The following is a 26,057-nucleotide window of genomic DNA, read 5'->3' as shown; positions in this document are numbered from 1 at the left end:
TAACTTTATAAATATTTATGTAACACAAGATACATGAAACATACTGATTGCAGTTTTCTTTGCCATTTAAAATTTTCCATTCTATCAAGCAAATTATCACATTAGGTTTATGTATAAAAGAGATATAATAAATAGATTGCCTTATTCGTTAGGTTTAACACACGAGAAGCTTGTTAACTTTTTAAAGACACATACTAATTATTGTTTTATCTGGCAATCCTTTAAGAATAATAATAATAAAGCATGTCTCAAACATTATCCCTTTGCAACAGTAACGTTAAAATAATAAATAAATGTTTGTATATTCTATACTTTTGTATGTCAATTCGTTTACATTTCTAAACATACAATCTTATAGACATTCAAGAAATTTTTTAGTTACCGTTTACAGGAAGTATACAAAAATTATATTTGATTGACCTTAATTTTATTTTTTCTTTGTTTAAATTTTCTTTAATCCACTGTGTATTTGATAGAAAATTTACAACCAATTATTTTATTTTATCTTATTTTTCTAAATATATCGTCATAAATTATACAATTATATAATTTATGAAGATTTATTCTAAAACAATCATCTTTTCACCAGTACTAAGAGTTAATTGAAAATTTCTTGACTGTACTTCTCATTTCAAATTAGAAACATTTTAACTCTTCGTACATATGTCATGAAAGAAGCATCATGAAAGCTCCACTATTTCTGTTGGCAGTATTATGATCAAACTTTTATCATTAGATACTTCTTATTTCCTTTCTTACTGTTTCTAATGGCCATCTGATTTCAAGATATAACACAACATAATGCATTTTTTAATTTGACATGTAACAACTAGGTTGTTATAAAAAATTATGAAAGAAACATATAGGTCAGGCTCATCCAAACTTTTACTCATAAGTAAAACTCTTCTATATTTTTTTTTTGAGAGAGATACAACAATAATAATATGAAGCAAATTTGGTTGTTTGCACTAGTGCGCACTGAATGATCTGTATAGCATCCATGAATCATTTTTTGGCTAGATACTCTTTGAACATATATTTAAGACAAAATTAAATATAAAAATTTACTATAAACCAGTCGTGTGCACTAGTGCAAGCAATCAAATTTGCTAATAGATATTTAAGCTCTTCTCAGTCATCTGGCATTGATTAGGACAAATTTATATGTGTACTTTACACATAACTGTAATGTATTAACATTGTTTGATAAATATAGGAACCTTTCTACTGAAGAAGTCTGACATGAATAAATGTAGATTTGGAATAGAAGAATCTTACCTATTTAATGTATGAACTATAATATTTTATATATGCAAACTAACATGTTTTCAACAATTATCAGCCAAAATCATACATATACTAAAGTATAATTATGTAATTAAGTATAATCATAATTTAAAAGAAAGCAAAGATTTTTATTTTATGTTTGACCTTTTTTATTTCACCAATATTATTAGTTATTAATATATATTTTAGTAGGAAAATAGAAATGTGTATGCTTTCAAAAATTGTGGGGCGCTGCAATATTGAGCAAGTATTTTTATGTAATTAAATATTTCTCCAGCTTTATGAAGACATCAATTTGAAATGGAAGAATTGCAAACTTTTCAATTGTAAATCATTGCTTTGCAGTACAATCAATTGAAATCAGACTAAACCGCGGCAGTATCTTCCGTGCTTTGCAGTAGCGCAGCTGCTTTAACGACATCACCACCACACTTGTTCAGCATCACTTTGCAATCTTCAAGGCCGACAAAATTGTTTTCCTTTTTCAGTAACCCTTGGAGCCGCTCCAATTTGATTGCCGCTAAAACATCCCATTCGGTGACGTTCAATGCAGCGATGCAGGATTCTGGGGTTGACTGTTCGTGCAACACTTTTAACATGATTCGTACCTCATCAGATTGTTCTCCATTACGGGGTCCGCGTGTTCTTCGTGTGTTCGGCCCGTCGCAAGCAAACTCTAACAGATCCTCACAAGATACATGATCCGATTGTCGCGACAGGTCACTCGCAATATCGCAACTCGAGGTTTTTTCGTTGGATAAACGATAGGCTTTTGGAAGAGCAGTCGAATGGCAATTGTCGTTTGAACCAATATGTACCAATGGTTCTTTGCACTGAAAAGCTTCGGATTTGGAAGGAATTTCTTCCACGTTTGTTTGTGAAGAGTAGTTTAGTGCTGTCTGCTGTATTCTTCCAGACGGAATCTGAGCTTTAATTGAGGTAATCAAGGGGTTTATTTTATTTCTGTCTTCTGATCTGCAAGAACTAATTGGCAGCGAATTTCGGCTTAGATCTGTCTCCATGTTTTCTTGTATCTTAGATGTAAAATTCTTAAGAGAGCACTTTGATTCATCACTTATTTTTTTGCATAAGTTATCAGTCATGGTTAACGAGTTGCTCAATTGTCCGTCATTGCTCGTTTCCGACACGTTCTGACATAAATCTGTGTCATCACAGTCAATTAAGTTGTCCGAAAACTCCAGCAAATCTTCTGATATCGCGCTATATCGTCGAAATCGGCTTTCCTCCACAGGTAAAGAATCCAGTGCAGCTAGTTCAGAATCTATGCGTTGTTCAAATTCTTCTGGGCTGAAAATTTTTAACATCTATATTATATATACTAAATAATAAATTAATTAATTAATACCACAGATATTTAAGTCACTATATTCAAATATGTATTCTTATGTTGAAATCAATTGATACGTGCCATTTTAATTTTATATACAGGGTGTCTAAATATTTGGGACTCTTTGTGTGCAGATAGAGTGGACTTAGACTGACAGTCGAAAAGCCGTCTATCATTTTACAATTTTCACAATAGTTTACGAGTTATTCATTATTAAAATCGCTGTCTTAACCAAGTCTACCGCCCCATTCAAGCATGCGGTAAGATACGGCTGTCTCATTATCGGCGTAAGAACTTTGAGTGTAATATGAAGATAGTAGATATGGACGATAGATATGGTTAAAAATGGGTATAGTTAAGAATACTAAAATTTGATTGTACTTGTAATCTTCAAATAGTTAATGTTGTAGAATACATCACATTTTTTTAAGATCAAAGATATTAGATAACTAAGGCATTTAATGTCCCTGAAATAAAAATGTTAACTTATTATAATTTCTGGAAAATGTTACTGAAGTTTATACCTGTTAGTCGAAGCTTCCGGAATATAACTGTCCTGCATCGAGGTACTAGCAATGGCTGGATTAGAATTCTGCAACACAAAATGTCCATCCACCTGATCTTCTGCGGATGGTGTGGTTACTGCCATCTTTGCCAGCGTTCTAGTGACTCCGCCTCCAGGTATGATCAAAGGATGCTTCCTCTGATGTCGCGGTAAGCTGGACTTGGGCTGAAGCGTCTTAGAGCGGTCTCTAGGCGGCAAAGGTATTGGATTTTCATCGAAGTTGCTTTGATTCTGGTTATTTTCTATCTCCATGGAGTGATGTTTTTCGAGAATGCGTGACTGCGGCAGAGACAAAATTGTATGGGGTGACGGAGGTGCTCGGACTTTGGGTAGAGTCCTCGCGCCACTATGGTGCATCTCGAAATGGTAGCCATGTTCACTGGACGCCTCTTCTGACTGCGATGACACCGGGTAACCCAAAGTAGCATGCTTATTCCCACGAATTCTGGGTCTTACTATAGGTACTCCGGAACGCAACATGCGCAACGGATTCGTATCTCCAGTACTTTCCAATGTTGGCGTCTCCACCAAACTGTTGTACACTTCCTTAGCTTCTTCCGACAGTGTGGCCTGAACATGTTGTGGGAAGGGATAGATACAAGGATAGAAGAAACAGAAATTAAACAGAAATAAAAGAACAAAAATTATAGATACGGAATGCTAAACTATCTCACATTCTTTCTCTTTCTCACTTGCATTCTTCTCTCTTCCTTCTTCATTCTCTCTTTTTTTTTTGTGCATATGTGTGCGTGTGGGTGCGCGCACGCCTGCATGTTATCTTCGACATTGTGTACCAGTTCAATAATTATATTGAACTACCAACAAACTAACATTATCTAATACTTGTTACAGTGTTCCGTGCAATGAAAAATCCGACGTGTCTTCACATATCAATGAGCATGATTTTTCAAAATTCTCAAACTTTTTCATTGCTCGCTACACTTTTAAAATTTAATTGCATATAAAAAGAATTAGTTTCTTCGAAAAGAAAGAACCGTTTTCATTAATTAAAAATAAATTATCATATTAAGTTGAAATTTACATTATTAAAATTATAATACAATTACCCAAAATTAATATAAGATAAAACATATACAAGGCATTCGTTGTAACAGTCTGAACGATTTAAGATATTTATGATAATTTAAGAAGAGATAAAGCTGTTCCAAGTTATAATTTGTAATTAAGAAAACGCTAACTTTTTCTTTATCGTAAAAAATTTAAAGTTGTGAATTTCTCTTAACTAAAAACCAAATAATTTTTAAAATAATATTTTACGGAATGTCAAGACAAATTCAGCAACCACAATATTATTTTTATTCATAAGAAAGAAAAATACAATTTGTGTAAAGATGTTCAAATGGCATGCCTTCTTTTACAACATCAAATTCTGATCTTCGATAAATTATTATACAAAGCAACTGTACTGTTTAATCCAAAGTTACACAATCTCTAATTTTTTCTGTCAAAAATTTTTAATATTACTAATATTATATTTTGGAATATCGCAAAAGTACTTCAAAAATCAGTAAATTCTACGTAAAGTTATTTCTTACTTTACACAATATTGTAAAAATCAATGTTGTAAAGACACTTTATTTACTTCTGAACAAACGTCTGTTATTTTTATTCATAATAAAGAATAAAGAACAATGTTTACTTAAAATTTTTGTATTTTTATAAAAAATAGTTCATAAAGGCCTCTGATTCTTGAGATTAATATAAATGCAATCAAACATCCATATATTTACTCTATACTTTCCTATTTCTTCTTTTATCTTTTAATGCTCTCGTGCTACTGTACATGTGCCAATTAATCATCAATTTATAATGTTCAAGTGCATATTTTCATTTTGTGAATATACAGGGTGTCTTATTTTAACTTGGACAGTAAAATATCTCAGAAACTAAGCCCAGCTAACAAAAGTTGTTTGGTTTCGAGGAAGACATAAGATGGTACCATTGGTTTGACCTTGAAAAATTATTTGAAGGTCAAATTAATGACACTATCTTATGCCCCTCTCGAAACCAAACAACTTTTGTCTGAATTGTCTGAAACATTTTTGTTTGCGGGGCTCAGTTTTTAAGATATTACTGTCCAAATAAAAATGGGACACCCTGTATATTCAAATGCAATAGTGGTACAGTAATAATGCAACAGAAAAGAAAGTAAAATATTGGGAAGAAGAAAAGAATAGAAAAAGAAAAAATATGGAAGTTTAATTATATGTATGTTACTTATTATCTTAAAGTCGTTATAAAACTCTTGAATGTTCAATATATTGTAATTACTTTTTCTAGCATGTTATTTTCATTATCAAATTATTATTTTTGTAATATTGATTAATTATTTTATCTTTTGGTTTCTCTTTGTTAAAAAATCCGAATAATGCTTAATAAAAAAGTTATCCATTACTGATATGCGTATACCAGTTTGAGAACTTCGGATTTTTCTATTATAAAATATTGCAATTATTTAAAAATATATAGGTGCAAATATATATTATGTATAAATCACGCTTGTGAAAAATCCACTAGCAATAAACCGACAAATATATGTCGTAAAACTTTGTTCTTCAAATACATGTGTACAATTGCTAAAAACATGTAAATACATCCAAACTGTTCCATTATATATCAATATTGGCGATTAATACAACTAGTTTAGTGATTAATACAACATGCAAGCATGCTAAGTGTACACGGACTATTACTTTGCATATTCTTTTAATTATTATATAAGTATATGTATATAATAATTAATTTTCGTGCACATCATATATACCGTTTGTTTAATTTGTTATATTAAATTAAAATGTGTTATATTAAAATTTTGAATGTTTTTCTGCTGTAATAGTTCCATATATAAAATTATTTACCAAGAACTCTGGGAAAGGAAGAAATTTGAATCCAATACATATTTAATCATTAAAATAAAATCTTTGCCAGTTCCAGGATAAAAAAATATTTTGACCAAGTCTATATGTCATATGTTATGTAATTTGAGCAAACCATAACTATATCTTAACATATAGTTTTATATGTCTATACATTAGTATAGTGTACAGATATATAAAACTATATGTATACAAGAAGATGTAGTAATCTAATAGTCCATTTAAAAGTTACTATTTTAAAATTCAGCATTAAAGTATGTAGCAGTTTTGTAATTTCATAATAACCTAGATATGAATTTTAATAAATTACAATAAATTTATGTTAATTCAAAATGTGTAATAAAATGATTTATTATGATAAAAGTATTACCTATTTTGATTTTACGCTTTGATATTCTGTACATATAAATTCTTCATTTTTCTCTAATAAAATAAAATAATATAAGAAATAAAATTAATATTATTAATAATTTCTTACGGTACTTTTAATATTTTTCCACAAATTTTATACTATGTGTTGCAGTAGTCCAATGTTTTCATGGTTTCAACAATGTGTACCAGATAATTGATTTAATTTTTTGAAAAACGATGATTCTGTTTGTGCATATGTGTATGTATACTTGCACGATAAAAATAAAATAATTTATTAAAATTCTTTCTTTTCAACACCAGTATAAACGAGTGGCACCAATAAAGGAGATTCAATAATTAGCATTACATAGATTCTATTTTTGTGCTTGGAAAAATTTGCTGTTATACATATAACTTGTTATACATATAGCTTCAAAGTTTTCTTTCTAATAGCATTTTTATTGTTTATTAAAAATAATTTGCTCATTTATCGCATTCTCATTATTTAGCTTCCTTTATTTATGTTTTATACTCATATTTATACTCATATTTTTAACTGAAATTGTTTTTAAACAATATTAGAGACTTAAGACATAATAAGTTCACTATAAACTATACCAAAATAGTAAATTTTCTGTTCAAAATCATAATCATAATTTATTTTCCTTTAAACTATAATTCTTCTCTTGTTCTGTTTTTTTTCATTATAGGTACCCCATAATTCAATATGACTAATTGACTATGTTAGAATAAAAAAGTAAATTACAAAGTGCGTAGTAATATTATAATTTAGTGTATTATATATGTATATAAAATGAGAACAAAGATAGAAGAGACATTTTAGAATAGAGAAATTTATCTGATGATCTTAATTTAAGAAAAAAGTGACTGTAAAATACAAATTACTGATAGTGTCATTCGCTATATTGATGCTAAAAAGGACGTAATTTGAGTAAAAACTGAAACAATTTTTATCGTAATTATTGGAACTTTGTATTTTTTAAGTAAAATCAATCCTTAATAATTATTTAATCACCAATTTGAGTATATTCTATAAAAGGTTAGTATAAATTGCATGCATTCTTAACATAATAATCTCGCTAATCATCTTGTGAGATTGTACAAACTTGATAAATAGAAAAGCCACATTTAGCTTGATCAAGGCTGAAGCTAAATTTGTCTTTAGAATTTTAAGGAGCAGGAGAAGGAGGAAATGTCAATACATCGTTCGTGAATTCCGGATATTCGGAGCTAGTATCTGAATCAAGATCAGAATTGCTAGTAAATGTCAGACTAGAGCTCGGTGCGCTTTCCGGCCAAGAAAGTAGATTGTTTCTTGAAGAAAATGGCGGCGATAGTGAATTTAAGAAGCTTGTTGATGGTGGCGGTGACTTTCTGCATAGTTCAACCGCGGATAATCCCTTAGCGGAATGAGGATGCAAAAATGTGGTTTTATTTTTGAAATTCAAGCGTAAATTATGCGGAATTTTCTTGTGCCTACGTTTGTAACGCAGACGGCTTCTGATGTCTGTTTCTGAGTGCGAAATCGAATCCGAATCTTCACTAGAATCGTTTCTAGGATGAAAAGATCTGCGTATATTCTTTATTGGAGGTTTTTTACTCTCTGACAAAGATGATGTTCTATGTCGATAAATAGCAGCACCAGAAAACTTTTCTGCTAGCATATCCAATTTTGGTAACTCTTTTCTGGCAGGATCATTCTGATATAATTTTGGCGGTTCCAAAATGTGTTGATGTACAGTTGGACTCGTTGGAGGATTTGGTTTCTGAATCAAATTTAGTTTTGTGTTAATTGATGATTGATTCTGTACCGGAATGTTCAAGTCCAAATGTTTGGGCTTCTGAATTGGTATATTTAAACTTCGTACAGATGTTTGAGATGGTGCAGATAAATCCAGATTTCTCATGTTAGAGACCAACGACTTTGGCAAAGTTGTATCTAAATTTCTTGAATTTTGAGCGATATTCTTGCCTAATTGTATCATGTTTTGTGTTAACTTGCCCAGGCCCAAATTTAAACCTTGAGCTTTCTTGGAGTCCAAGTAATTTTTTACGCTCTCCAAACCAGAAATTTCCCGTTGATATTTTTCAGCTAAGAGCTTGCTATTAAGTTCTACCTGACTAGCCTCGGCATCAGATTTTCGCCTAAGACGCTGGAAATTTACTCGCAAACTCTCGGAACTGCTGTATATGGGAGATTCCTTCTTTTCTGATTCAGCAATAAATATAGGATTGTTAGATATTACAAACGGAAAGCCTTCGTGACCGTTCTGGTTTTGTTCGATTTTGCGAAAGCTTTGTATGTTTATTTTTACTGTCTCTATATTACTCCTTGGACTGGACTCTGACCCACCTGTCTTCACGTTAGTTTTAGTACTATCAGATGAGTCGTAGACAGTATTCATATCTTGACTGGATTTTCTAGGCATAAAGGACATGTTCGCGGCTCTAGATTTCGACAGGTCAATCTTTTTAGTAAAATTTATGATGTTCATTTTTGCAGATTCATCAAAAGTAACGGGAATTTTCGGTCGCGTGCCAAGATCCAAGTTTGTCGTCTTATCCTTTGCTACGTCAAACTTGTCCGGTTTATTGCGAGGAGATTCAAAGTTCGCTGCCTTTTCTTTTAAAATATCAAAATTTTCATCAGGGCGCACTTCAAAGTGCATGATATTGCAATCTTTTAGTTCACAATTACTTAGTTTATTTTGCAACATCTGATTAGACCTCATACCAGCCGAGCCCTGTTCTTGAATGTTCGAATAATAAGTCGATTTATTAGGCTGTTCCAGATTATTAATTTTATCATATTTATCCAATTTCTCTTCTCCAAAATATATTTTTTCGCTGGTGCATCCTAGAGTTGTTTCATCATCACAGTATTTCGGTTGTTCAAAGTAACGTTCAACGTAACTCGTAGACACTCTTTTCATCTTGCGTAGAAAATCATAGTTCGAATTTTCTACGTTAAATTTCTTACCATTCTGATGTCGGACATTTAATTTGGTGTCTGCATCAGAGCGACCCTCGCAATTCAGATGGTCCTTTTTATTTCCATTCTCCAAGAATTCAGTAGACTTGACTAAATTCTGCTTTATTGCCAAATTATCTAATGTATGCGTATTCAAGTCAATATCCATATATGAAGCCCAAGCGCTCGGCTTTGTCAATAATTCTCGCGATTTTGCGAAGCAGAACTCTGCTGATGCCTTATCCCACAGAGGAAGTTTCAAAGTTGATGGAGCACCAAGGGATTCTATACTAGATACTGTGGATGACAGTGATTGTAGGCTTGAGCATAACCACTTTATGCAGAGCGTAAAAGTTTGACAAAGATAGCATGCAGGAGGATGAGTGAAAATCAATGGTAATTTTTATGAGTTTCGATAGTAGTTTTAATAAATTAAACACGTAAGTGTGTTGTATAAAGCAAGACGCACAACATATACACACAACATTTCACAATTGACGACAACATTATGGAGTTCACATTTGTCATCATTAAATAAAATCAAATTTGTGGTGTAATTAAAAATTTAATGTTAAATTATAAATAACCAAAGATATAAAAATAAATGGTAAATAACGAGAGAAGGAAAGGATCAGAGAAAAATCGATATTAGTTGTGTTATAAATGAATAAGCATTAGATTAAAGAACTTAAGATACAGTCAACCTCAAAGTAAATTATTATACATATAGACTAGAGCGGTAAAACAAAATGTCGAAATATCTTCATTACTCTTAAACATACAAAAAAGTGACAATAATCAAACTTACTCAGCTTAAAAAGAAAAACAAGATAATAATTGCTTTTCTCAAGATTGCTAAATTTTTTAATTGGCTTCTCCAGATTAGAAGCTCTATGTTCTTTTAATATTTATTTTAAAGAAAATTTATGATAAATTGAATGGTAATGTAATTATATAATATTATTAACTTTAAGTACACAATGCGTGCACAATATTTATATACTCTAATATAAAAAATATAAAAAAGTAATATTTGAGGAGATTATTTCTTAATGTACTTTGTGATGTTTGGTTTATGTTTTAAGTTTTTCGTTTAATAATTTTTTTTATGAGTTTTATTTCAGAAGATATTCAAAATCTCACCAATTACGTCTATGCAATTCCTCAGATGTTGAATAGATGAGTTTTTGAGATAGTAGTACAAGTTCTTATATAACAGTTCTATTGTTACATATTTTTTTTAGTAATTTTTTAAAAGCATTATTTTTATGCTTTACAAAAAACTAAGGCCATCAAATTTAAAGAACGCGAGAGCTACATTATAATAATCAATCCATTGACAAAACTTTTAACTTTCAATGTTGCTTTTACAATTAATATATTATACGTTAAATGAAATATAAATGTAATAATATACTTATCGGGACGTAACATTGGATTAAAAATGTTAGATGTAAATTTTTTTTATACTAACTATAGCATTCATATCATTATACCACAAAATGTTTATTTAAAACAAGAATTGTTAAACCATGTTTCATTACCTAAAGAAATATTTAACACACTTGGAGAACAGAAGCATACTGTCACATACGGATAAAAGTTTTATTTAAAACAAATTTTTTACTACTACGGGGCTTAGTGGCCGATGTCACCAACCTTTGGCCAAGTAAGATAAACTTTTCTGAGATAATCCTTCTCTTTCTACTAGATAAGTCAATGATATACAAAAGAGATGGCAAAGACTCCATAGGTAACTACAGAGGAATATCCCTCTTATGTTCGGCCTACAAGATTTACGTGGAAATGGTGAGAAGACTGGAAATGGAGACCGAAAGATTGGAGTTGCTGCCAGAGAGCCAAGCCAGATTTAGAAGAGGAAGGTCAACGATGGATATTTATATTCTCAATTATTTGGCTCAGAGAGAAAGGAAGAAAGGGAAAGAGGAAAGCAAGGTGTACGCATTTTTGTAAACTTAAAGGATGTCTTTGACAATGTAGATAGGGATCAGCTATGGAGGATTATGAAGAATAGCGGTTTGGAGGCGTGTCTCGTGGGACAAGTGGAGGGAATGTATGAAGAAACAATAGGAAAGGTAAGAACTGAGGAAGGATTAACAGAATTCTGGATGACAAAGGAAGTGAGGCAGAGCTGTATAATGAGTCCATTCAACTTATACACAGCGGAGGTATGGAAGAGATTGAAAAAAGAAACATAGGAGGGAAATAAAAAGAGGGAAATATAAAATTAGAAAAAGTATTGTAAGAATATGGTCTTTAGAATATGCAGACGACATGGTTTTCTTAGCAAAAAATAGGGAGGCAATGCTAGATATGTTAGATACAGTTAGACGAATGTTTAAAGATAGGAAATTGAAATTTTGTATACAAAAATCTAAATTAATGATTTTTAATAAGAAAGGAAAGGAAAAGAAAGAAACATGGAAATGGAAAGGAGATAATATAGAAGAGGTAAAAAAATTTTAATACCTAGGATTTGTCTTAAATACGAAAGAGAACGTAGATCATGTTAAAGAATTAGATAACAAACGGAAAATAACAGCGAGCAAGGTATGGAGATTTGGAGAAAGAATTTGCAAGGACGATTTTTATAGAAGAATGATGTTCAGATATCTGGTACAAAGTGTGATGTCATATGGGGGAGAAATTTGGGGATGGGAAGAGAATAAAGAATTAGAAAAGGTAATGATGAATTATACATATAAGATGGATATATAAGCTAGACTTCTGTACACCGAGATATTTAATTATGAGAGAATTAGGACTTGATGAACTGAAGATAGGGAAAAGGAGATATGAGGATAGGATTAATTTTTGGAAAGTTTAGAGATTAAAATTTAATCCATATTGAATAAATTAAATTTTAAAGGAAAACTACTCCTAATTACATATTGACTGACAGTCTTTTCCAAGGGTAAATTTGTTAGTTTGCTGATGACAGCGTAGCGAGCTCTCCTGTTGACAACAGAGTTAAGATTAGCTCTTTTTCACAGCTTGATTAATGATCATATACATATAATGGTGGACAAATGTACAGCAAGAGATGTCATTGTGAATATGCGTGATATACATTATACCAATCTGTATGAATTACGTAGTCATCGGCGCACAAAAAATCTCACTTTGTCGAGGTATAGGAGTACAGATACAAGCCAAGAAGTACGGTTTAAGCAGTCATAGCTAACCGAGGAACAACAGCATCTCACATAAGAGTTGTAGCATCTGATATGCGTCAACAAACTTTGATAACCGCTTATATAAAGCTGAACAATTAAGCTATCACTGCCAACAACTTGCGGATCTTTGGAAACCTAATGGTACATATATCTAAATATTGTAAAAACAGTGCAAGTTAAATAAGAAGTGAAGAAAAATTACATTTCTAGGATACAGCGCAGGAATCAAATGCATTGGTTCAGCGTCAAAGAAATTTGAGCCATAAAGTCTAGTTTGTTGAAGAGAAGATCACAATAATGATTGAATTATGAATGTTATGTGTTTGAGATGATCTATTATAGCTCAAAGTATTTAGCAATGTTAATCAGTGCAGATGAAGTAAAGAATAACATTCAAGATTTCTTGCAAGATCCTCTGGCACAGCATGAAGATGAAACAGATGACAATGCAGAAACTAGCAAACATGATACCCAAAATTCATTCCAGTCAGGAAATATGATAGTAAATAATGCAGAGGATTCAATACATGTATTGGACAAGAGAAACTATTAATTCAATTTAGATATTCTGAAGATATTCCAGAATCGCATAAGTTTAACTTATAATCATACAACTTATGCTGTTTTCATTGAAAACTTTGTAGCCGGGTCATTAACTGTTGACCATGTATTGAGTTCACTAAACCAGTATGTAGAATAGAAAAAGCAATGGAGAACGAGCTGAATAAGTACACTAAACAAAAATGAAATGTAGAATTCGTGGTTTAGCTATCATTGGATTATAAATCAATTAGAATAAAATAAATATTCAAGCAAAAGAGAAGTCCAAATAATAAGATTAAAATTTTGCTTACATATTTAGTGCGCAGAAGGCGTTTTAAGAGCATGTTCGATTTTTTCCTCGCTGATAAGACATGGAGTATATATATACAGTATGTATGTATGTGTATATAAAAGAAGATCATTTTAATAAAGAGCTGTCGTTATTTCCAATAGAATACTCGACCCAACTCAAGAGAAAATTATTCCAACAATTTATAAAGATACTTTGGCTTGAAACCAAGCTAGTTGCAAAAGACTGCTTACAAAAGTTTGGCATAGATTACTAGGCAATCGATTTATCAATTAACCATTATACTTCAACCTCTACAACTATATTTCATTCCGTATCTCTGCTAAGAAATACAAAGTGAAAATCTAAGTAAAAGAATGTAAACTGCATACTAGAATCTCCAAACATAGAAATTATATCAACAGAAATATATCTGTTCATTCTGTGATAGCTGTCCACAGATTGAATCACAACCATGATTTTAACTGATCTGAAATTGAAGTATTGGACGAAGAAAGATTTTTAGGAAAAAGACTCATCTCAGAAAAGCTTTATATTAAAAGTCAACATAACGGGTTATATTTGTAGTCATATGACCTATTCATTTTTTCTAAAAAAACAATTAGTAAAAATTGTCTGTTTCTCCTTGATGTATGAGAAAATCAAGCTCCTTTGTATAACATATAATACACTGAAGGTGGCCAAAATCAATGTTCCAAAATATATGTATACTATAATATTGTCTGAATATTTCAGCGATTAAACCCAGCTGTGTTTCTATAAGTACTTTATTTATTTTATTTATTTTATTTATTTATTAAAACAGTGAGCTTATTGTCAACCCAACTGACAAATTTTACTGAATTTGTTACATTTTGATCTTACTTCAGGTTCTTTTCAAGTAACAATATTGCAAATCAACAAAATATAAGAGATTAAAATTATTAAGTAATCAAATTTATGTAGGTCGTAATATCATCTTGTCTGTTGTTTTGTGACGTTACCTACGAATCAGTTCAAATCGAACCTCAATAATGTTCGGATGTGCGCTTATTTTTATCTTTTGACTCTATTTCACGGATGACGATGACTTACTTTTCTATAATATAAATTGCTCTTATTTTCTTATTTGGTTCGTTAATTTAGTCTCTTTTGTTTTTACTAGATGATTAATTAATAATTTTAATCTCTTATATTTTGTTGATTTGCAGTATTGTTACTTGAAAAGAACCTGAAGTAAAGTCGAAGCCTTGTAACAAATTCAATAAAATTTGCAAGTTTGGTTGACAATAAGCTCACTGTTGTAATTTTTAATCATCACTGGTGACTATAAGTAACATTTTTTCTTTCGTTTATTTATTATTTAATATAAAAGCTATTTAACATAGTTTATTGTTTTATTTAAATTTTTTGCTGTAAATATTGAAAAATATATGTATAGTACCTAGTTCTATTTCAGAAAGATTAATGATCTTGAAAACTAAAAAATAATTTTAAAAGAGAAATCTTTTTCCATATAAATGAAGTACCTAACTTTTCTTACTGTCATTTTTATGTTTAAATATAACAATGATATTCTGATATTTTGCTTTAACTAAGACCGTCCTGCACATAATTACAATCATAATATAAACATACTTTTTATTTTACATGACAGCAGGAATTAACTGTGTTCTATAACAGTTTTGAAAATATTCCATATGATGTGTACAGATATGTGTATACAGGATGAGGAAAAAATACCGGGACCCCGAAATATTTCGAAAAATGTAATTGTTATGAAAAATGTTTCACATAAAAGTTTCAGATTAAATTTCTTAAATGGAACTCCCTATTGTTTATTATACTGTCTTATTCTACTAATTAATATGAACAACTTTTGACTGAAACATTTTGTGTATATACCTGTATGTCAGGTATACTGGCAGCTTCTTCAGAAAAGTGTCGTCTGTCTGGTTTAGGACTGTGTTGATGTGGCAACTTAAAAGAGAATTTCCTACGCCTTGAAGGACTGGCAGGTGTACGGGGAGACTCCGGTGGATGTTCAAGATCTGTCATGGAACGAGCTGTCAATTCCTGTGCCATAGCAATAGCAGAGTAGAGAGTTTTCTGATCGGCAGCTGAGATAGGCTTCACCTAGATAAGATAAACATTTACCGTCTCTGCAGTATCAATGTGAAAAGTTAATATTTCCTCGATTCTCTTTTGTTTTTATATATTATTTTTAATTATATTTAATATATATAAATTATTTATATATATTAAAAACAACATCTAGAAATAGTGTGTATAATATATTTGATTGTAAATTGTCGATTCTATCAGAATGATTTAATTTTTTACCTTGAAGTTTTTGCCAACACATCATATATAAATATAAGTGAAAAAAATGAAAAAGCCGCAAATAATAATAACAAGAAAAGAGTAACGTTAGATAAAATATTGTCATAAATAATAAAAATTTACTGTACATTTATTGGACTCACGGTGGCTTGTTTCTTCTTGTTACATTGTTTTGCTTGAATCTCTCTCAGTTCATTCCTTGCATTACTTGATTCATGTTCGGTGGATAAAGGATGGCCCGGTGGCGGAGGAGGAGGAGGAGAAGAACCTACAAAAGAATGTAATATGTCAGAAATATTATACAAAATGGTCCATCATAATCACCTGATAATTATCTTAAATAATTAATTTCTTTTTAATATTGTGCAAATATTGCAAGTTTAGTTTTAAAGGACTGATAAAGTAGTAGAAAACATATATTTAAATCAGCTTTTTGGAGATCAGCTTTTGGAAGGTATGTTCGGAGAGCTCACTATCAGCGCTATATAGCGCTGAAAGTATCATTCTATCCTTGTTACTCATTATATCAATATATCATACGTCAAAGAAAGGTAGATAACAGCATTAATAGCGAGCTCTGTGAACGCATCCTGTTCCTTGTTCCTTGAAACTTATAGGAATTGCTGCAGATTCAAGGCATAAAAATAACAAACAAGTCTATATGTCTAATATAACTTTGTTAAGGAGGTTCAAGGTAATTGATTATATAAAAGATAAACTTATAAGATATACATATACATATATGTATACATAATGCAAAAGTTATTTAAACTTGTAAGAATATGTAACAAATTTTAATAACTTGACAAATGTACAATACCTAGCCGTATTGTACATTTATGAGATATTAAATTGCACTTGATAAACAGTATGTAAATGTGCTACATGTTTAACCTTATAATGTTCACAAATCTTCTAATTTATTATATTGTATATAAGATAAAAGTTTAACCTTTAGAGAATAAGAAGTCTATTTTTAGTGGTCGCTTATTTTTCATTGTACAACACTGTAACACACATATACATATGTACATGTACATAAACATTATATACATGTACATAAAAGTTATAAATAAAAAAGTTATAGTTATGGAAAAAATTTACTCATTTTCTAAGGGTTAAAGAACTATTATAATAGTAAAATAAATATTTAAGAATATTTTAGTGAAGTATTACATAAGTTTGACGTTGTGTTGAAGAGAAATATAAATTTTTTAAAGAGAAAATCTGTGAAATTAATAATACAGAATAAATCCTAATTTAAAATGTGGCAATATTTAAGATTTTATCTAGTAATTTTTACATAAATAATTTCAAACATGGATTTTTAAGTCATATCAAACATATGTTTAAACTATTAAACTATTTTTATTATTTTTATGTCTTGAAATTTTTTCAAAATACTTCCTTTATTGAGAAACATCCAATATAACATAGGATATCTAATATTTTTTAAATCCTGCTTTTACCTAACGATCTGAACATTTGATCCATTTCAGCCAAAAGACTTGGAGCAAAATCAAAATTTAACGTCTTATCAAATCTTAGTGGACTATCTTGATTCTCTTCATCACTGATTTCATGGTATTCATGGTCGGCTCCAAGAACATCAGTATTACTACCTACATTGGATGTCATAGCTTGCTTGTTTGCGTTGCTGCCTGCAGTTACGTGACATATCTCTGAATTCATATCAGAGAGAGACCATAAGTTCTCTAAATAAACATATAACATTATATTTTCAAACATACTATACAAAGTCAACAATCAAAAATATGACTATATTTTACTAATACCATATTTTATAGATGAAAATTGTCTCCTTATACAAAGTAGCTCATTTAAATCAATCCACTCATATACCTCAAAACGTATAAGTTCCAGAAAAAAACTTTTCAGACAAAAGTTGTAGGGTTTCAAGTAACACATTACATAGCAATATCAGTGTGAACTTAAATAGCGTCATCAAGGTCACGTAAAGGTCATCGTAAATTTCTTAAATGGAACTCTCTATTGTTTATTACACTGTCTTATTCTACTAATTAATATGAATAACTTTTGTCTGAAACATTTTGTGATTTGCCTAGTACCTCTTGAGATATTCAAGAGAAAATTGATAACTTTTTCACTATTTAGCTAGTATTGTATTGTTACGGCTGGTTCGCACCGCCGCGTTCCACTCCCTTGGCACTCCCTCGCACACACAAATAAACCACGAAGATAAGAAACACGAACTTTATTTTACAAGAGATATGTCCGTTAGACTCAAAAGCCAAACTTCGAATCAATACATGAAATTGTTTTAAACACAAAGAGCAACCGTAACTAAACGACACCCGAAGATACCGGGCGTCCGGGACGTGAGCGTAACAGTATTGTAACATACACAAAAATTTTCAATAACTGGAGCATTAGTGCAACAGCATATTCCTGAGACCAAATCAAGTAAAAAAAGTCCTGTACTACTTTTCCTTCCGACAAACAATTATCGAGATATCACAAGCTAATTATTGAAAAAGTTATCAATTTTCTCTTGAATATTTCAACAAGTATTAGGCAAACCAAAAAATCTTTTTTGCAAAAGTTGTTTATATTAATTAATAGAATAAGATAGTATAATAAACAATAGGAAGTTGCATTAAAAAAATTGAAGGTGACCTTCACGTGACCCTTAAGAAACTATTCAAGGCCAAATTAATGACACCATCTGATGTGTCCGTCGGAACCAAACAACTTTTGTCTGAAAAGTTTTCTTCTGGAACTTATACGTTTTAAGATATTTGAGTGAATTGATTAAAATAAGCCACCCTGAACATACTATCTTATTTAATAAAATTAATTATAAATACATTACACTTTTATGAAATAAATATGTACATATGTATGTATGCAAGTACATAAACAATTTTAAGTACTTTTGCTTTATAAAAAAGTTATTATAGTAAAAGAGAAATATATACCATGTTTGTTTTGAGTTTCTTGTTGCATGCTTCTACTTTCTCTTGTTGATTCCCTGTTCGTATCTACATTTCTTGCATCCTGATTTGAAATTTGACTAGAATTATCAGTTGCATCCTCCTGGGGTTTGTATGGCGTCACAACTTGACGAGGCAAATGTGGATACTTTCCACCGAGAAAGCTGATATCACCGAAATAAGCTCCATCTAAACCCACGTGACCGGTATGTTTGAGATCACCCTGTGGCGAGGATATCATGTCTGTGCGAATTTTTCTACGCTGCGAGGAGAAAGTATTTTTACCATCTCCTCGTGTAAATTCACCAGGTTTGTTACTAGGCAGATTGGAGCCGAGATACGCGATTGTATGAGCCGGATTAAAAAATCCCGTTTTGCCATTATTTAGAACGCCTTTCCACAAAGTATTACTGCTACCTTTATCTAGAACTGTGATAATATCGTTCTGTCTATAAACAAGTTGGTTCGATTCAGTGTTATCCTGGACTGCTTGCACCTGTTCAGGTTTCAGTTCAGGCAATGCGGTAATCAAGTCAGCAAATCTAGGCCTCTTCAAAGGATCATGTTGCCAGCATTGTTGCATCAAAGTAAAATATTCTTTTGGACAGCACTCGGGTTGCTCTAATCTCTGAAAATTAGGCTCGTCTATCGCTTCGAGAATTTGATGACCGGTCAACGCTGCCCAGGGCTGAAATCCATAACTGAACATCTCGTATAATGTTACTCCATATGCCCAAACGTCGCTCGCCGACGTAAATTTCAAGTAGGATATGCATTCAGGCGCACACCATGCAATAGGCAGTTTCAAATTGACATTGAAATTAGTCTGGTAATAATCCTTACCCACACCTAATGCACGTGATAACCCGAAATCTGATATTTTAACTTTATTCTTGGAAAACACAAGGATATTTCTAGCAGCAAGATCGCGATGTATTAACCTTTTAACTTCTAGATATTGCATCCCGTCGGCAATTTGTACAGCAAAGTCACATAGCGATAAGACTGGAAAACTCGAACGCAGACTAGGTTCTTTAAGGCATTCCAGTAATGAGCGTAATGGAGCCAATTCTGTCACAAGCATCAATGAGTTTGTGTCAAGTACCACGCCATAAAGTCGCACAATATGCTCGTGATCAATTGAGTGCATTATAGCAGCTTCCTTCAAAAATTCTATGGGATTGTTTTGCATCCTCTCACGTGATAAACATTTAATTGCAACTTGTATTCGTTCTCCATCATTCGTCCACACCCCTTGCTGTACAACACCAAATTCTCCTACCCCGAGTTCCTTATTCACAATGATTGCATCAGCCGGAATCATGTGTTTATTAGGAACACGTACTGATGGTTTATCTTGTCTTTCTTCTGGTAACATACTCAGCACACCAGGAGACTGTTCTTCGCGTTTTGGTAGTAGCATTTTCTTAAATTTAGATAAATAATTTTGAGGAAAGTGCTTCTGGAAGTATTTCTTTAGACGACGCATCTCTGGTTTGCTCATTCCTATTGCATTCAAATCATCTTCTGTTACATATTTTAATTGTGCTGTTGTTTGCACCTTCAAGTCCCCTAATTAAAAATATGTTTCTCTTTCATTAAATATACCTTAATAAACAAATAAATAATTGAATGTATTAGCATTTAAACATTTGCATAAAATATCTTGTTTTCTAGATTTTTAAAATTTTTATTTTGTTTCTCAAAGGAGCACACACTAATTGTAAGTTATATGCCACCATTACAATCAACAAAAATTATGAAAAAGTATACTTTGTATGATGCCGATAAAATAAAATTTAACTTGACCTCACCTTGACAATGCAAGATCAAACCAATAAGGCTATAGGAAACAGATTTTTTTTAAGCGCAAAAGTTGTAGGGCTTAAAAAGATCTGTTTATTAGCTTTTCTGTTTTGTGTGTATGTGTATATGTATGTAATATCATAAAAAATATAATCAAAATAAAACAGAAATAATTAATACCTCGAATACCAGGATAATACTCTTGTAACTCAGCCTCCATAAGAAACTCGTAAAGACCAGGTCCATTGTTTCGAGACATTCCTCCTTGTATATCTAGAATTAAAATATATTTTTTTATACTCCATCTTTCATATATTCGCAATGTGCATGCATACACGCACATGTATACTTAAACAAAATTTAAAATTAAAAATATTAGCTTTTTTTAATGGAATAAAATTTAAATCTTAATTCTACACTGGTCATTAAAATCAGCATCAACATACAAATTTTTTTAAACGAAAATTATTGAGATTATTTTAAAAATTGACAATTTGTATTTTTTTTATACATAAGATTATAGTCCATTTCTTTATGAGTAAAATGAAACTAGAAGAAAAATAAACATACTAATCCTATTAAAGATACAATAGATAACGAATATGAAGTTACAAAAAATATTTATTTCTTGTTATGCAAAAGAAATAAATTATAAGTTGATATTGGTAAATTAATTCATAAAATCAGTTGTGTTAATAAATAATGTATGAATAAATTATTGTATTAATAAATTATTATATGCCATTCTTCGTAATAGTACACTTCTGGTTGTTTCTATCTGCTTACGTAAATATTAAATACTTTTCTACAAAAGAAATTTCATAGTTATTAATTTTTGTTTCTGTTTATAGTTAATTTAAAACACTTCAACTCTGTACAATAAAATATAATAGGTTAGAATGTAATACATATCAAAATTAAAGTCTATTTGAATATTTTGGAATTTTATTTTTAATTTTAGTGTTTCAATAATTTGCAGAAATTTGCAAAATATAAAGTAACAATAACAATAAAATTAAATACTTCCAAGTTCTTTCAGGAATACTTTTAACAGAATTAAGCTGTTGTAAATTAGATAATATGTACAAGGCAATAAAAACGAGCATACGCTACAAGGTATGAAAGTAAAGTACCTTTAGACATTTATTTAATGTAAATGTTCACAACAAGAAATTATTTAAATAACTACCCCTCTCTCTCTCTCTACTCATAAACCTACTTGCTAATTGTTAACACAAACAAATTATTAAATTTTTAATTACATAAGTCTTAATCAATAATTATTTATATATAAAAGATTCAGTATCTTTCTTGAGTATCGAGAAAATCGCCATCTATAGACCCAAAAAAAGAAAATACAAGAAATGTTTGTGTTTTACAACTGCTCGCAATTTCTAATATACACATTTCGTGTCACTTTTTGCGAAATAACAAGATAATGTGCACAAATTTAATCGACAAATTTGCCATGGTTTGATGGAAGACATGCCCCACATTGCGCGCAATGTAGTCACAAATAGCACGTTATTTATAATACATGCTGCGCGTCGCCATATGGCATCGAATTGCTATAACCAACTGCATTTAATAGAGACTAAAAGGTTGATTATGTCTCACCAAATATAATAAAAATTACAAAAGGAAATTTCACACTGGATTCAATAACTTTAATAACATTTTTCGCACAAAACTCCTCGATATCAATTTAAAATACAAAGTACCATTTGAGGCATTGTATTATATCACATTGTATTATATCACAGATAGGTTTTAGCTCTACACACATTTGCATTTATTATGTTGAACTTTTATACTAAAATAAAATATATATTACAGGTGAAACAGAAATACATTATAAAATAAACAGATTTTTACACTTATACTGTTAAAAATTTATTTATATATAAAAGATTATATATAAAAGAAATAGAGATTTACACAGCTATATAGCGAGGGTGATAGTAATATGAGAGAACGTCATAATATATTTTTTGCATATTTATTGCATAAAATATTACCTCAACCAGGGTTTGAACTTGTACCTCCCTACACTCTGCATAAGCATCTTACCAATTCGGCCACTGAGGCATGTGGTAATATTTGTCGCAATAAATAGTCTAATGATGATATTTAGCGTCTATTTTTCAACTTTAAACTGCACGCCGATTTGGATTGTCGGCAGTATACAGAACTATTGATACGCGATTTTTAAGTATCCCCATCCCCCAACCTGGACACACCATTATTCGGTCAAGGTGTATAAATAACAAGAATAAAGGCTTATTGTTATAATTAGTTTTATATTTAGTAAAGATCTTAAAAACAATGTGATACATTTCTTGATACTATATGGGAGAACATGAAACACCTTAACTCTTCTAATCTAATAAACTTTGAAATCGGTACTAGGTATATTATATAGCCCTGGTATAGCTGACTAAGGATAAGTTAGAAAAATTAATCGTTATCCACATCAACTTGCAGGAGAAACTTTAACATAAACGCATTTTTCTCAAAACAATATTTTTTAAGACGGGCGTACGTTTTTCGCAAAAACTACTGGGCAAATCCAGTAGCTCTTCCACATACATATACATATACTATATGACTGGCTATAGCTGGAACCGCGACCGCTTTTTATCTCTTTAAAAACTTTTTTCGGGCTGAAAATAGCAAAAATTTTTCAGTAAAAATTGAATCTTTTGGGCTCGAGCCCAGCTACCACAGTGCTCACACGTATACATATAATATGTTTTATAACTCGACTCTGTCTTATTCTACAACAATGATTGACTTAGTATCACTCAAAAAGGACCCAAAAGAATAGAATCGAAACGTTACTTAGTAATCGTGTGTGTAATAAACTAATTAAATAACTAGCCAGTTGGGTTGACTATAAGTTTCCCGTCTTAATTTTTAATCATTACTGGTGACAATAAGCAAACTCTCCTTTTGAAGATAAATAAGTTGCACTCAATTCACATTAGTGCAATCTACCTTAAATCAAAATCAGAACTCAGTATTACAAGCTTATAAGTTTCTCACCCATTCTATGCTGTTTCAGAGAGATATAAGGGGACTTCTCTTCCTCATGACACGAGACACAATAAGACCACTGCTCTTGTCTTATCTTATACGGACATGATCACATTCATTCCATTTTCCATTTCAGTGCATTATTTTGCCTTAAAATCATTATCATTATATGCACATAATGACATTATTATTGTTTTAGCTTATACAATGTTTCATATTTGATACAAATGCTTCAGATACTTTATACAAAACAGTCAAATCTTTATTTATAAGAATTTCACACTGTCAATAAATAGCAAAGAAAACATATATATATATATAAACAATATGTGTATATTATATACACACACACGAATGAAAATGAACGATTATGTAGTAATTCAAGATAAAAATTAATTTTTTATCCCTTTAACTCAACCGTTTTTTTATTTATTTTTGTATTTTATGTGCTTGTGATTTCAGTATTATTGTTACTGTAACTTGTTAGAAAATAAAGCTAGGTTAAGTTAGAATTAGAGTGCTCATATTCATGCTATCTTATTCATGCAAACAATAGATCTGTTCTTATGTATTGCACTTTTCACACTGACTTTCTTTACTGTAAATGCGAGTGAATATACATATATATTTGTTTAAGTTCAATAGTAATGTAAAGTATTGCTAAAGAAAAAAACAAATTGAACGATAGAAATTCTTGCAATGCATGTAGGTACACAAATATGTGTGGTACAAATGTACCGTAAATATCTATAAATTATTTCCTGCTAACTTGATTCGCGGCAATGAGAGATTTGATCAAAACAACAGACTTGACTCCTATTTTCTGTTTTTATTTTACATCTGTTCTAGTTTAGATAAAACATAGCAATATGCTAAAGTATATAGGACTCGGAGATAAAAATAGAATCATGGAAAAATAACCTCTAATGAATAACGTTTAAAACAGATAGAAAGGCTGTTTAACACTGTTCGACACTTCTTGAAAATATGCCTTCTTTTCTGAACCTACCTTTTTATACTTGCTACATGTGAAAAATTTTAATTGTAGGTTAGATTAAAAAAATGAGCAGAGCAGTGCTTGTAGGAGAGCATAGCAAATATGTAAATCAGGGAGCACAGATTCGGATTAACATCGAGCATTTACTGATATATACATATATATATCTCACCGTTTTGTCGAGATTCTGAAATCACGAGAAAGGCTCTTCGATGCCTTGCTTTCACTTCGAAGAATTGTAGCAGCCGTTACCTTCGCCACTTTCTTCCTCCGTCTCCTTCTCTTTTCCGACCGCTTTTAACGAGATCCAGTCTCGTTGCTGTTCCGAGACTTCATATTTCCTGCATCTATCACACCAGTCGTATATGATGAATGGACAATGGATACTAGAAAACTACGGCCAGCTACACCACAATAGATATCTGTGAGCTACACTCACTGCGCATTTACAGACACTCGCACAGTTATTTTCGTTAGCGCCCCCCTCCCCCCCAGTCAACCACGAGTTTACAATAGAGCTAAAAAGTTCATAGCATAACTAGTTCGATCTTACGTCGATTTCTTATTCGTAGATACTTGACGCCAATTAAACGTACTTTTAAATAACTGCTATATGCAATCGTTTGTATTTCGTATGGAGACATTTGAAGTGCAATTGATAAGGTTTGTGAGTCATTCGTTTGTTTGTAACTAATTATTTTTTTACCGTGACTTTAGCACCATAGATAAATTAAATTAAAGTTTTTATGTGGAATCGTTTGTATTTTGTATGAAGAGTTATGAAGTGTGATTAGAAAGGTTTACGAGTGTTGCAGATAATTTCAATTAAATATTTATTAACCGGAAGTTAGCCGAAATTCAACGGAATAGAGAAAACTTCATCAACAGTTATGACCAATCATAGTCAACTATTCTTACGACTACAATGTTACGACTTCTATGTAGATGAAGCTTAAAGCCTCCGCTACAATGATTCTCAGTTCTGACTACAATGGTCGTAGTCGTAAGAATAATTGACTGCGATTGGTCAATTCTTAAGGCCCGGTCTACAATGAGTTGTTAGTCGTTAGTCAGAAGTCGGAACTACATGTCGGTCCTTTTTCTTCCACCCAGAAAGGAAAAGGATCAACATATAGTTGCGACTTCTGACTAACGACTAACGACTCATTGTAGACCGGGCCTAAGCCTCCGCTACAATGATTCTCGGTTCTGTCTACAATGGTCGTAGTCGTAGTCGCTCGATAAGAATTGACCAATCGCAGTCGATTATTCTTACGACTACGACCATTGTAGACAGAACCGAGAATCATTGTAGCGGAGGCTTTAGGCTGGGTCTACATTGGATGTCGTAAGTCGTGTCGGAAGAATAATCGACTGTGATTGGTCAATTCTTATGTGTCTGACGAAATTGGTCAATCGCAGTCGATTATT

At 31.2% G+C, this 26,057-nt stretch overlaps 1 protein-coding gene across 6 annotated transcripts; it reads right to left on the bottom strand.

Moving 5' to 3' along the window:
• Positions 1-1,035: 1,035 nt before the first annotated feature.
• LOC105569071 (tyrosine-protein kinase PR2) lies at positions 1,036-25,425 on the bottom strand. 6 transcript variants are annotated; one of them, XM_012025226.1, is made up of 10 exons: positions 24,799-25,361; positions 23,639-23,778; positions 23,136-23,256; positions 20,774-20,866; positions 18,773-20,359; positions 17,282-17,527; positions 15,941-16,080; positions 15,375-15,605; positions 3,160-3,770; positions 1,036-2,595 (listed from the first exon to the last, which is right to left on the bottom strand). In XM_012025226.1, the coding sequence occupies exons 3-10, from the start codon at positions 23,188-23,190 to the stop codon at positions 1,653-1,655; spliced, it is 3,906 nt and encodes a 1,301-aa protein (XP_011880616.1). In that variant the 5' UTR covers positions 23,191-23,256; positions 23,639-23,778; positions 24,799-25,361; the 3' UTR covers positions 1,036-1,652. The 6 variants fall into 6 exon arrangements, with proteins under 6 accessions (XP_011880616.1, XP_011880610.1, XP_011880612.1 ...); XM_012025220.1 differs by lacking the exons at positions 1,036-2,595; positions 3,160-3,770 and adding an exon at positions 7,249-9,774 and having other exon boundaries at positions 24,799-25,423; XM_012025222.1 differs by lacking the exons at positions 1,036-2,595; positions 3,160-3,770 and adding an exon at positions 7,249-9,774 and having other exon boundaries at positions 15,956-16,080; positions 24,799-25,423.
• Positions 25,426-26,057: the final 632 nt, after the last annotated feature.

The sequence above is a fragment of the Vollenhovia emeryi genome, unplaced genomic scaffold, assembly GCF_000949405.1.
Source record: "Vollenhovia emeryi isolate VEMERY1.0 unplaced genomic scaffold, V.emery_V1.0 DF939126.1, whole genome shotgun sequence".
Classification (NCBI taxonomy): domain Eukaryota; kingdom Metazoa; phylum Arthropoda; class Insecta; order Hymenoptera; family Formicidae; genus Vollenhovia; species Vollenhovia emeryi.
Note: the sequence above shows the minus strand (reverse complement) of the source record. Positions and strands in the feature narration are given on the sequence as shown.

Coding starts and splice junctions, on each gene's coding strand:
- LOC105569071 (XM_012025220.1), bottom strand. CDS start 23,190: ATGTATATGTATGTGGAAGAGCTACTGGATTTGCCCAGTAGTTTTTGC. Junction 20,360..20,773: donor GTATTATCCTGGTATTCGAG/GTATTAATTATT, acceptor ATTTTTAATTAG/GGGACTTGAAGGTGCAAACA. Junction 15,606..15,940: donor CCACCGTGAGTCCAATAAAT/GTACAGTAAATT, acceptor TATCTTATCTAG/GTGAAGCCTATCTCAGCTGC.